This window comes from Lygodium microphyllum, chromosome 16, assembly GCF_053477565.2.
Source record: "Lygodium microphyllum isolate KBCC chromosome 16, Lygodium_microphyllum_v1.1.10, whole genome shotgun sequence".
NCBI classification, from domain to species: Eukaryota; Viridiplantae; Streptophyta; class Polypodiopsida; order Schizaeales; family Lygodiaceae; genus Lygodium; species Lygodium microphyllum.
The window spans coordinates 15,815,731-15,830,221 of NC_141150.1; the positions used below are offsets into that span (position 1 = coordinate 15,815,731).

The following is a 14,491-nucleotide window of genomic DNA, read 5'->3' on the forward strand; positions in this document are numbered from 1 at the left end:
ATTCCATTTCTCATGAATTTTTTATCACATGTTGGAGTACCTTGTTGTCCTAGCATGCACACGTGCGTCTTAACAAGTAATAAATATGTAGAGTACAACATGTATAAGTAGAATGTGTATGTGTGTCTGTGCATAGAGGAAGAAAGGACACAGTGCGCACGTGTATGTGTGTGTGTGTGTGTGTGTGTGTGTGTACGTGTGTCTGAATGTGTGTACCCATGTATGTATATCAATGTATAGCCAAGAGACACATCATCTAGAATGTGTGTGTGTGTGTGCACGTGCACGCACGCACGCATGTGCAGGTGCACGTAAGATCCACCATGTGAGCATGCTTTGTAAGTTTGTGGAGAGAAAACTAGGAAGGTTTGGTGCTCACTCAGGGCTTGTTATGTTTTTAAATTACCTTCAAATTTGGTCTAAGGGTTTTTTATATTTTTAAAATACTTTAAGATTTGGGACATTAGGATTCACCCTATTATTTCCATGTAGGTTTGGCATTTCTTTCAAACCTAAAGTAGTATAAACATGCACAAGTAGTTACAAATTCAAGTAGACTTCATATGGTTATACACAAGATGCCTACACACACTCACACACATATGTACACGTAAGCTAAAAGCCCACAATATATATTGATCAACTATTACCTCTATTGTTGACATTAGTTCTACATAAGAGTAAAGTCAAATAGTCACACTTCTTTCATCTTCCAAAAATGCTCTTTCCATTCAAAACATATGCTCACCATTTGCATGTGCTAATGTAAGCACATTCAACTCATGGTAAACCTCTATTGACTTGTCCAAACTACACATTACTAATATAACCAAATGGTGTAACTTTTATGACCAAAATCTCAGTTTTACTACTAGAAGATCTCTAAGTGTGCTTATACTACACATTGTGCTTAAAGAAAACAAAAGTGTTTATATACCACTTGGCATTTGTAATAGGTTCTAAGAAAAATTAAATCCATTTAAATCTCTAGTATCATACCCTTGCAATACACTTTTGTGAGTGATTAGATTATTTCCTTATCTTACACCACTCTTTGAATCTTTGCTCTACTATTTTCTAGATAAACCCTTTCAATGCTATTGCCTTTTTATGTTGTTCCAACCACTTTTGCCTATAGATTGGAATTCTTACAATCAAGATCTTACATATATTTGAGAACAAGGCTTACAATCAAGAAATTTAAGAAACAAAATTCCAAATTTGTTAGATTATAGATTGGAATTCTTCCAGTAAAGACCTTACATTACATATATTTGAGAACAAGGGTTAGAAAATAAGACCTTGAAAATGTGCAAAACGATGTTGTTCATGCATCAAGTAAGCCTCCCTACGAGATGTCACTCTTTGTGATTACATATATGTAATGGATCATTTGATGTGATGTCCATCCACATGCTTGAAAAGCATAATTCTACTTCTAGATTTTGGCACTCAAATAAGGTGGTCCTCCAATACTACTATATGACTTCTTTGTCTTTTACAATATATGACTCATGTCCCAATCAAGTGGTCGCCTAACATTGCCAAATGCTAGTGAAGGTACAATCCCAATCAAAGTTCCCTTTTCTCAATCACCTCCCTTGAAAAACTTTAAGGGTAATGAAGCAATACACAAGTCAATTCCCTAAAATCTCTCACAATACACAACCACTTTTGCCTATAGATTGGAATTCTTATAGTCAAGAAATTTGAGAAACAAAATTCCAAATTTGTTAGACTATAGATTGGAATTCTTACAGTCAAGACCTTACATATATTTGAGAACAAGGCTTAGAAAATAAGACCTTGAAAATGTGCAAAAGGATGCCACTCTTTGTGATTACATGTATGTAATGGATCATTTTATGTGATGTCCATCTATATCCTTGAAAAGCATCATAGTACTTTTAGATTTTGGAACTCAAACAAGGTGGTCCTCCAATACTACCATATGACTTCTTGGTCTTTAACAATATATGATTCATGTCCCAATCAAGTGGTCGTCTAACATTGCCAAATGCTAGTGAAGGTACAATCCCAATCAAAGTTCCCTTTTTTCAATCACCTCCCTTGAAAAACTAAGGGTAATAAACAAGGTGATGAAGTCATCCCTTTGTCTTCAATATGTGACCCTTTATGTCTCTCATGATACACAAGAAAATTCCCCTATTAAAATCGCTCTCTCTCTCTCTCTCTCTCTCTCTCTCTCTCTCTCTCTCTCTCTCTCTCTCTCTCTCTCTATACACACACACACACACACATACTAGGCGCTCTGCACCTAGACTCAGCCCGGCGCTATGCGCTAGCTTTCTCCCGACGCTTCGTGTCGAAATGTGAAGCACCAATGTCTTAATTTGTTCACACATTCTTCCACTTAGTAATGAATCATAATCTTGCAATTTTTAAACTTAATTATAAAATCTAACAATTCAATACAATAACATTGATTATCTCAACCATAATAATTGGAAAAGATAATTGAAGCAAAAGTGATTTTTAAATATCACTGAAAGAATTCCAACTATAAAAACATGTAAATGGAAAAGAAAGTATATAATGTTTTCAAAAAGATAGTTGTATGGTTGAAAATCAACTATCGAAAAGAAAGCTTTCTCTTCTTAGATGAATTATCAACAGTGGATCTAGCATGGGGAACATGTGTGGGCGAAGCTGTGGCGCGCCCCACCCCAGATTGTGCTGCAACATCTAAAAATGAAAAAAAAAACTTTTTAAATAACAATATTAAATTTATAAAGCAAAAAATTAATGAAAATGGTGAGTAAGTATTACCTGGGGACGTGATATGATTGGCTCTAACATTAGTAGAGCAGTCGGCGAAATTTGGATGAAACTGATGCAAAGTTACAAAACATGATAAATCTTGAAACTCCCATTTACTCCAGTCATTCGATATGTGTCTAGTGTGGGACCGAGATATGAAGTACTCAATATCTGTTTGTCCAACATAGTAGCATTGGATCCATCCAAAATATAAAATATGTGTGGGCGAAGCTGTGGCGGGCCCCACCCCAGATTGTGCTGCAACATCTAAAAATGAAAAAAAAAACTTTAGAAATAACAATATTAAATTTATGAAGCAAAACATTAATGAAAATGGTGAATAAGTATCACCTAGGGACATGATATGATTGGCTCTAACATTAGTAGAGCAGTCGGCGAAATTTGGATGAAACTGATGCAAAGTTACAAAACATGATAAATCTTGAAACTCCCATTTACTCCAGTCATTCGGTATGTGTCTAGTGTGGGACCGAGATATGAAGTACTCATCAACATCTGTTTGTCCAACATAGTAGCATTGGATCCATCCAAAATATAAAATATGTGTGGGCGAAGCTGTGGCGTGCCCCACCCCAGATTGTGTTGCAACATCTAAAAATGAAAAAAAAAAGACTTTAGAAATAACAATATTAAATTTATAAAGCAAAACATTAATGAAAATGGTGAGTAAGTATTACCTGGGGACATGATATGATTGGCTCTAATATTAGTAGAGCAGTGGGCAGAATTTGGATGAAGCTAATGCAAAGTTACAAAACATGATAAATCTTGAAACTCCCATTTACTCCAGTCATTCGGTATGTGTCTAGTGTGGGACCGAGATATGAAGTACTCAACATCTGTTTGTCCAACATAGTAGCATTGGATCCATCCAAAATATAAAATTTCTACATATAAAGGAGTGTTTCCATTAGTAAATCCATCATTGAGTAATCTTTCGATTACCCTAGCCAAAGTTCTATGGATAATATCATCCATAGCAATAGTTCGCAATGCTTCTTGAAGTCTCATTTGATAAGGAGAGGCATGATAATATTCGAACACTGTTTGGGCCATCTATTAATAAAATTTAGAAAACATAAAAATTAGTAATATTGATCAATTTTTTTAAAAAAATTAACTTTACAATATTGAAATTAGAAGACCAATTTAGAAGAGAAAAAGAGTTTGTAATGCATATTGTATAAAAGTACTTTATACATGATAATTTCTCGAAACTTACTTTTGTATAAATGCAAACAAAATTTCATAGAAAATAAGTCAAACATGGTTTTATTCAAGGAATATAATATTTCAAAAGAGCATGAGAGATTAAAACATTTCATTTTTTGTTAAAGGAAAAAAGTTAAACTTACTTTTCTTTGAGGATCTTAATACTTAAAAAGAATAGGAGATAGTAAAATAGTTCATTTGCTGAAAATATATGATAAAAAAAGAATAAATAAACTTTGATGATATTGCACCAAAAATATTATGCAAATATAATATGAGAAAAAAACATTACACTTATGATAGAAAGTTCAAATAACTTTTTATGGTAGAAATAATTTAAACACTATGTTCTCATATAGTAAAACAAACATACGTTTAACTCTACATAAAATCATGAATATCTATCCATACATGAGAGATATGATTAAAACAATAAAGTATTAAATCAGAGAAAATAAGTCAAACTTGCTTTTCATCGACGAAGAACTTAATACTGAAAAAGAGCATAAGAAAGTACAACATTACGCTTTATAGAAATGTGAACAAAGAAGAAAAAAAGGCTTTGATTGTATTGAAATAAAAATATTATGCAAATATAATATGAGAGAACAAAGATTACACTTTTGAAAAAATAGAGGTTATAATACCTTTTGTAATACTTCTTTATATACAATATTGATGGTACCATTTACCATGTCCTCTTTCTCATCAATCAAGACTTTCAATATGTCCAGAGACTTTACTCTTGAGAAAGCAACATAGAGTTGACCATGAGTAAAGACTGGGGTTTTTAGATATATCCCCAAACATGATAATGTTTGGCCTTGAGATTTGTTGATTGTCATTGCAAACGCCAAATGGACTAGGAATGGCAAGCGTTTCATTAAGAAAGGAAGTTCCAGTGTAGTTGGGATGAAAGTTATCCTCGAGATAAAACCTCTATCACCAATATTGGTCCCTGTAATTATTTCTGCATCAATGATCTTGTTACTGAAAGCCTTGCATACCAGCCTAGTACCATTGCATAAACCGTTAGAAGGATTCAAGTTCCTGAGCAATATTATTGAAGCATTTACTTTGAGCAGCAAGATATGAGGAGGAATACCTCCACCGAGGTCAAGGGAATTTAGATATTCCACAGAATAGAGGAATGAGTTCTCCTCAGTTCTATCCATAGAATCAGCACTGCAGTATTGTTTAACCTCTCCGGGCATCAGCTGCAATGCATGATTGTTTATCATTTCCACATCATTGTTTCGAGGTGCAAGAATGGCACGTTCACTAAAGAACGTTTTGTAATCAATTACACAATTCATTTCACGATAGACAAAATTGATCAAGTCTTGCATAGATCCTCCCTTTAAAAATAATGCAGGTGGAATTTGCAATATATTATTAGTATGTGTCAAATCTTTTCCATCTCTAATGTCTTGCAACCATGCAACAAACTGATCCGGATCTAATGCGACACGCATATTCTATGTAAGTTTCAAAACATTGAAATATTGCCACAAATTGGAACAACATATAGCAGCACCGACAATATCCTCATCGGTACCCTTTGGTACAACAGGTAATATTTGCCTAAAATCTCCACCTAGTAGAATAACTTTACCACCAAATGGCATATCACATTGAATTATATCTTTTAAAGTTTTGTCTAGTGCCTCAAAGGTATTACGATGCAACATAGGAGCTTCATCCCACAAAATAAGACTTGCCTCTTTTAAGAGTGCTGCAAGATGACTTTGAACATGTATATTGCATGTAGAATTATTATCTGCTTGCAATGGAACTTTGAACTTTGAATGGGCAGTATGACCATGTGGCAAAAGCAATGCAGCAATACCAGAGGATGCTGTAGCTATGGCAATGTGACCTTGACTACAAAGCTTTGCAAGCAAACATTTGTATAGGAATGTTTTTCCAGAACCGCCTGGGCCATCTAAGAAAAATGGTTTACCCAAACCACTATCAATAGCATTCATTATTGCCATAAAACAATTTCTTTGTCCATCATTCAACATAGCTTGCATTGTTAAGAAGGTATTCTCTTGTTCTACCTTATCATATAGTTGTTCATCAAGGATCAAAGGATTTGTGTACTCTTGCGTTGTCACCTCAAGCAATCCATGATACTCTGCCAAATTGCGTCCATGTTGATCTAAAAGTTTTTGAATATGCATCAACGCATGATTATTGGCCTCATCTTGCATATCAACATTTCACCTCTTTTGCAAGGAGAGTCGATGTTTTATATCCTCTGTCAGCGGAACTAAGAACTCTTCCCATAGAGCCCCAGGTCGGGCAGGCGAACAAAATACCAAGATGGATGCAAAAAAATTTCTTAATTGAGCACCGGTTTGCATCAATGTAGCTTCACGCAAACGCATTTGCCATTCATCTTCTATTTCCAACATTCCTTTTGCAATGCAAGCCTCCTTAAAAGTTGAATATACCACATTATCAATCGTACGCAATGCCTCAAAGGATGTGCACCCCTTGCATACAGTGAGTAGTAGGCGCAAATAGTAATTTTCTCCACATATAGGTGAAACAAAGTATATTCAACCACATGTGTTTCCTTGCTTTCTCTTTGTCCACATTTTTTTGTGTGCATTCCAAGCCCAAAACATTGGAAAGTCTTGATAGAGAACTGTGTTAGTATCAAGGTGCAAACGATCGCATGTAAACCATTATGTGAGAGTTGTTTTTTGAGCATTTTCATTTTGCACCACATCACAAATGTTATCAGAGTCACAAAAGGAAATAGTATTCTCTCCAGGTAAATGTATTTGCAATCGTTGAATATCGGGTTTCCCATCATGAAGTTTGAATTCAAATATTTGCCAACATGCTTTAGAAGCTAAAATATATCGTGCATCTAAGTACCTCTCAATCTCATCAATATTTTGTGCATCAATATTTTCTATGTCAATATCATTGGATCTGGAACCACGCATACTTGTAAATCGAATGGTTTCTCGATCATGGCCCTTATATACATATTTATACAACTATTTGATAGCTGCAATTGTCGAGCAAACCTCAACATTTATGTGAGCACTATACTTGGAACTCAAATAAGGATTGTAAGGCACTATCCATCGGTTATCCAAGAGGTTACCATAAGCATTATGAGTCCTTCCATCCTCTCGACGTCTGTATAAAGGATAACCAATTTTATCAACTGTAGTTGTATGTATAAACTTTTTTGGATAATCCTTTATACACTTTCCGTCCACCATGCAAGCACTTTTTGGATTGAACTCACCACACGGACCATGTATGTTATATTCAGCAATAATTCAATACAAATCCGAAAACCTTTCCTTATCATGCAGCTCAACGCACACTAGTCTATCATAATAACGTGCTTCTAGTGGCTTAAAGTGTGGTTCTAATATCAAGAGCATATGTGAATGAGGCAAGCCTCTCTTTTGGAATTCTATGATGGACACATATCCAGCAACTTTACCAAACAACTCCTTTTTCACTATCGACTGTATCATGTCCTTATGTTTCAAATGAAAAACTCTAGCAGTTAAATCCGGTCGATCATGTGCAATTTTCCCAGGCAACAAAGCATTTGTAATTTCAGACCACTTAGGATTGCATGTCATGGTGATAAACAAATCAAGTTTCCCTTTGCTATGCACAATTGCCGTAGCATCTTGATATAATTGGTACATGAAACTTGGTCCACCTGTAAAGCTAGATGGCAATACTATTCTCCTGCCCACACCAATCCCAACGATATTAGTATCAACTGCATCTGAACCATTGACCATATTAGCCAATCCCCTATACATTTCAATTCGCAATGTTGCTTGATTATGACGACCCCAAGCCAATCTACATTGTTCAATGCTACAATAAACATTGACAATGTATTGTTGTAGCAAGCGACCACCACGCAAAAGACATGCATTAGTATCATCTCGAATCTGAAGTCGAAAAGCGTAATACTACATTTGAGTGACACAATCTTTATTTGCAAGATTATTGGCATTAATATGAGCATCCATAAATGCATATAGAACTTTAATATGCGATCCATCCTCTCCATTTGGAAAAATAAGAACATATAATAGTGGCATATATGCCTTGTGTAAGTTAGAAATATAAATCAAATGGCCTTGTCGTGTGTGAACTTGAATGCTACGATGATCAAGTGTATCATCATCACCTTGTCCAAGCATGATCGCAACAACCTCACTTGTACTGGGAACTGAATATCGTCTAGAGGTGGATCGATTTTGAAAAATGGACATTCTTATTTCTACTGATGGATTGCATTGCAAGCTTGCACAACTGCTATAAAGGCATGTGCGTAAGCATTATGATCATGCATCATTTGTTGAAGCTCTTGTAGTAAGTCTGGCAAAAGCCCAGATAAAGCCCCCATGCGATTCAATAACTCATTATCAGTGTCATAAATATAAAGTTGTGCAAACTTTGGTATTTGTTGTCCATCCTCACTTGGCAATAGGGAACCTATTTAGTGATATATTGATCCATGAACTTGAAAAGTATAACCATTTCCATTATGAGGTAAAAGCTCACCAATTTTTGCACCCATTGAAACAAAAGCCAATGCGCTATTATAAGCACGTATATTTTTTTTGAACTCTCTACTTTGTGGATGTGTGCCATCAAGCAAATAACATAGAGGTTGTGGTGGCTGCTATAGAGGTGGTAAAATTACTTTCCCTTCTCTACAGCAATGCTTTCCAATCGAAGTTGTACGCATTGTTTTAGTTTCACTGTGCCACAACTTAGCCATGCAATGGTGACAAACCTTGCAAAGGGTACCAATTGCATGCAAATTTGGTTTTGGGAAGAGCAAAATTGTTACTAATGGATGAATATCCAAATTAGGTGGCATGTCATGGAGAATTGAACAAAATCCACCATTTTGAGGTAGAAATATAGGAGCTTGAATCCTGTACTGGTCATGTACCATCTCAGTACTTGCACCTGCATTATGGATAGCTTCATTCTCTTCTTGAATAACACGAGGCAATTGAACATCTAAGGACAATAATGGTGCACTAGGAATTTGAGCACTCATATCAATCGTATTTGTTGTAGTGCGATGCAATTGTTATAATTGCATTCTTGCTCTTGCCCTTTGTCTACATTCAGCTCTAGTAGCATCAAGCATTTGCCTACAATTTCTTAATCCACCATCTGGATTATTTGTGCTTCCATTTCTTTGTCGACTTGTGCTACGTACCCCCACTCTGAAGGGTAGCAATTCATGATTATCCAACATCTCAACATCTATATTGTGGATAGTTGCATTGTCTTCTTGATGAATAGGAGGTGGTTGAACTTCCAACGGCAAAAATGGTGCAACTGGCATTTGGACACTTGTAGCTTGGATGCCATTGTATCTATCTCTATCTATGGTAGCATGATGCAGTTGTTGTAATTTTGTTCTAACTCTTGCCATGTGCCTACGTTCAGCTCTCGTAACATTAAGCATTTGCCTATGCACACTCAAGTCACCATTAGGATTGTATTGTCGAGTTGTGGTAGACATCTGAACCTGAAACGATACCAAATCATGAGCAGCAGAGCAAGATGCAGCGCGAAATTAATTGGTTTGATATAGCTGATTTGGGATTTGAACATCCATATTGTTTCCATTTTCATGATGTTGTTCATGCATATCTCTTGCATGGTCACGAACATGTAATTTAGTCCTAACTCTTGCAACGTGCCTACGTTTATGTCTAGTAATTTTGAGCATTTCCCTACGTGCACGTAATACACGATCTCTAGGCACAAAATGCGTTGGAAGTACCATTGTCGAGAAAAACCTGAGATAAAAAGAAAAATGTACTTTGATATTAGTATTTACAAACGCGAAGTTTTTTGAAACGTTATTATAGTCTATACTATGATAAATATTATAATTTCACATAGGGAACAATGTAATCTCACATAGGCAAGAATATAAATTGAAATAGCATATTACGTCATTGTCGTGAGGGATACATAAGTCCAAATCACATGAAATTTCTCAAACCCAGCAATAGAATGACATATCTATTGGAGGATTTGTCCAAAAAGTCTTGAAGGAATTAGATATGTTAAGAGAACTATGCATTGGACGATGAACTCATATGACGATTCACACCAAAGTTCTGGCAGAAGGAGATTGAAGTTCTTTGAAGTTTGATTAAACTCTTCATTTGCTTCTTAATTGTATCCAACCGATGCATGAGCTTTAGGGATACACCACAATTGTTGTGTCATTTGACATGTTTGAGGGCACATCAAACTGACTTCATCCTTGGCATGTCTTAGATTTTATGAACATTCATCCATGCGTTGAGAATGCACGAAACGATGTCTGGTACAGAAACATTGTTTCTTGCATCACATGTTTCAGCACACTCCATATGGTCATCGTTATACAACGTATTTTTAAAGAGAGAGAGAGAGAGAGAGAATATTTTTTAAAAGTAATTGCATACTTTTATGACCTAGGCGTACTAAAATTTCTTCCTATCTCTTAGGGAAGACTTTGGCAAAGATACACCTCAAGATAAATTTGTTCTAAACACTATTTCAATATAAAATTTGAAGATTATAACATCACATAAGCAACAATATAATCTTACATATGTAAGAATATAAATTGAAAGAGCATATTATGTCATTATCATGGGGGATACAAAAGTCCAAATCACATGAAAATTCTCAAACCCAACAATAGAATGACATATCTATCGGAGGATCTGACAAAAAATTATTGAAATCCTTAGATATGCTAAGAGAACTATGCATTGGATGATGAACTCATGCGACGATTCAATAGGTTCAACATTGCAGAGAACCTATTGAGGCAAACTTTTAGAGATGTGACATGCACATCGAGGCAAATGCTCTCAGGTGCAAGCACACTTGCATTGTTTTGAGCCAGTAATTCACACACTCCATCCTCTATACGATCATTGCTCTTAGCAAGGTCTCACAGCTTTTCTGCATGGTCTTCCAAAGCACACCATGGCTAGTGCTTGTGAACCAACTCATAGATTTCTCCTATATAGCCCTTTATTTCATCTATCTCGTCTTGCAAAATTATCCCATTAGCCAAGCCTCCTTCATATTTTTCTGCCATGATTTTTTCGATCCTTTGAAGGTGATCACCAAAGTTTTCACAGAAGGAGTTCGAAGCTCTTTGACATTTGTTTAAACTCTTGATTTGCTTCTCAATCGCATCCAACCGATGCATGAGCTTTAGGGATATGACGGAAGTGTTGTGTCCTTTGACATGTTTGAGGGCATGTCATACTGACTTCCTCCTAGCCATGTCTTTGACTTTGCACACATTCATTCGTGCATTGGGAGTACACAAAACAATGTCTGGTACATGGACATTGTTTCTTGCATCAGATGTTTCAGCATGCTCCATACTGCCATGGTTACACAAAGTATTAAGAGATCAGAGAGAGAGAGAGAGAGAGAGAGAGAGAGAGAGAGAGAGAGAGAGAGAGAGAGAGAGAACATTTTTAAAAAGTAATTGAATACTTTCATGACCTAGGCGCACTAAAGTATTACAATATTTATGCATACCTTAGAGAGACACAATGAGACTATGTCGAGATAATATTTGACACATCTTTTTCTCCAAGTCAAAGCATGAATATCCATACATACATGAGGGACATCATAAAAGCATTAAACTATTAAAGTATTCAAGCATTAATTAAAACTTATATGAACAAAATATTAAGTTTTTTAAGTTTTAATAAACAATCTAATTACTTTATTCATCAACATTAACACATCTTTAATTCTATATTAAACCATGAATATCCACATGTATTTGAGAAAGACAATGTGTGTATTGATAAAGAAAAACATTTTACATGCAATAAATTACAATATTTAAATTTCAACTTTGTAACTTTTAGACAACACATAATACACATTAATTAATAGCACACATACACATATCAATACATAAACACAAACATAACAATATTATCACACATTCTCTCCATAACACACTTAACACACATTCATATTAAATGCATAATACACATTAATTAATAGCATATATATACATATGAATACATACTATTAACACAAACATAATAATGTTATCACACATTTATACTAAAACACATAACACACATTAATTAATAACACACTTAAAACATGTAATACACCTTAACAATGTAATGACACACATAACATATTAATTAATAACACGCATAAACACATTAAGAAATAATATTAACACACTTTCATATCAAAAGACATGACATGCATACATTAAAAAATTAAACATGCAATAAATTAAAATATTTAAATTTTAACTTTTATAACTTTTAGAGAGAGAGAGAGAGAGAGAGAGAGAGAGAGAGAGAGAGAGAGAGAGAGAGATGCCTACATGAATACTTAAATGATCATTGTGCATACATGAGATACATGATCAAAGTGCTACAATTTCAACTTTCTAATTAACTTTATGAGAGAGAGAGAGAGAGAGAGAGAGAGAGAGAGAGAGAGAGATGCACCTGAGAAGTATTGGTGATGATGAAAGAGTAGAGTTGATGACGAAAGCAAAAGTACAAAAACTGCATGGAAAAATGGAAATGATGTTAGAGGGTAACGTCAAATATATTTAAGTGCATCATACACATTGGCAATGTAATAATGCACATGAATTATTAACATGCCTACACACATCCCCCTCTCTCATTCTTCACAATAGCATGCACACAACACACACGCACACACTTGCACTCACACACACACATGCACACGCACTCACACACACACATGCACACGCACTCACACACACACACACACACACTCTCTCTCTCTCTCTTTCTCTCTCTCTCTCTCTCTCTCTCTCTCTCTCCACATAATGTAGCTATTCATGCAAATTTAGAGTAAATCTTTGCTACACATAGCGATATCTCTCTTGAGGACATCTCCATAGAAAATCAAAAGTGCTTAAGGGACCTTTGAATGTATGTAGTGATTGAATGGTCTAAAGCTACAAAAAGTCCTTAACATCAATATGAGCTATAAATGCTACATTCACACATTTTGTAGGTGCCTAACACACTTAAAACACATAATATACTTTAACAATGTAATAAAACACTTAACACACATTAATTAATCATATAATAGAAGAAGAAGTAGAAGAAGAACGTACCTTCCTCTCCCACTGGCCGTGCGTGCAAAGGAGGACCATCCTTATATAGAGCTTTGACGGGCCAGGGAGTCGGCACGCTGGAGCGGCAATGCGCAGTTCAAAGGCGGGGTGACGGGCTCGAAGGTGAAGGCGAGCTTGTCGAGACGACGGCCGTGCTATAACACATATAACACACATTCATATAAAAATACATAACACACTTTAATTAATAACATGAATACACATATTAAGACATAACACATTCATATTAAAACACATGATATGTGTACATTAATAACTCATATTATTTAACAACACACATTCATATTAAAATACATAACATACATACATTATTAACACAAATTAATTTATAACACACATACACACATTAAGACATAATATTAACACACGCTCATATTAAAACACATGATATACATACATTAATAATACACATTATTTAATACCACACATTCATATTAAATTACATAAAATTCATACATTAATAATGCATATTATTTAATAGCACACTCAGCACACATTCATATTGAAGCACATAATACATAATATAAACACATATTATAAACATAACACAGATTAATTAATCACACATAACACACATTAATAACACACACACACACACACACACACACACACACACACACAGAGAAAGAGAGAGAGAATGCAACAGCGAGGGGAACGCCACCAATGAGCCAATGAAATGCCAATCGACCAATGAAACGCTAGTCGCAGGGTGTGGAGAGAGAGAGAGAGAGAGAGAGAGAGAGAGAGAGAGAGAGAGAGAGAGAGATAGAGAGTCACGATGATGAAGGGAGAGAGAGGGGGGGTGTATAAGAAGTGCTTACAAAGAAGGAGAACATTCTAATGAGGATGCTCTTTATATAGAGCTTTAGCCTGTGAGATCCATGGATGATGGAGCTGGGAGGGTTGTCGCGGCCATGGCTCACAAATCGAGTAGGGCGATGCGTAGTTCAAGGATGGAAGGTTCTGTCGTGCGTAGCTCGAGGACAGGCTCAAATGCAATCCGTCGTGTACAATTGGAGGAGAGGCACCCTATTGCCCGCCACGTGGATCCCCGACTGACCGTAATTTTTTTTAAAAAAAACCTTTTTTTAAAGGCTCATGCCCACCATCCTTGCCCGACATGGCCTTGGTCCTCAAAGGGGCCCCTTGATGGGCGCGAAATACAGCTCACGGGCGGCCTCCTACCGTGGTGCCTCGCGCTCGGTCTCCTCACGCGAACGGGGCAAGGTGGGTGCCACATCTAGGCACCCACCCTGTCCCCTTTTC

At 35.8% G+C, this 14,491-nt stretch overlaps 2 protein-coding genes across 2 annotated transcripts; both read right to left on the bottom strand.

Annotated features, from left to right (window-relative positions):
* Positions 1–2,593: 2,593 nt before the first annotated feature.
* On the bottom strand, positions 2,594–5,489 carry LOC148022560 (uncharacterized). The gene is made up of 3 exons (XM_087696562.1): positions 4,662–5,489; positions 2,791–2,851; positions 2,594–2,706 (listed from the first exon to the last, which is right to left on the bottom strand). The coding sequence occupies exons 1-3, from the start codon at positions 5,487–5,489 to the stop codon at positions 2,594–2,596; spliced, it is 1,002 nt and encodes a 333-aa protein (XP_087552688.1).
* A 3-nt stretch (positions 5,490–5,492) lies between these two features.
* Positions 5,493–6,200, bottom strand: LOC148022561 (uncharacterized). Its single transcript, XM_087696564.1, has one exon. It carries the CDS (start codon positions 6,198–6,200, stop codon positions 5,493–5,495), a length of 708 nt encoding a protein of 235 aa, XP_087552690.1.
* Between the last annotated feature and the right edge of the window lie 8,291 nt (positions 6,201–14,491).

Bases quoted from the DNA above. Each gene is read 5' to 3' on its own strand.
- LOC148022560 (XM_087696562.1), bottom strand. From the start codon at position 5,489: ATGCGTGTCGCATTAGATCCGGATCAGTTTGTTGCATGGTTGCAAGAC. The intron at 2,852-4,661 runs GTATTATAACCT...ACTTTGCATCAG, and splicing joins ATAAAGAAGTATTACAAAAG to TTTCATCCAAATTTCGCCGA. The intron at 2,707-2,790 runs GTAATACTTACT...TTTCATTTTTAG, and splicing joins CAATCATATCACGTCCCCAG to ATGTTGCAGCACAATCTGGG.
- LOC148022561 (XM_087696564.1), bottom strand. From the start codon at position 6,200: ATGCATATTCAAAAACTTTTAGATCAACATGGACGCAATTTGGCAGAG.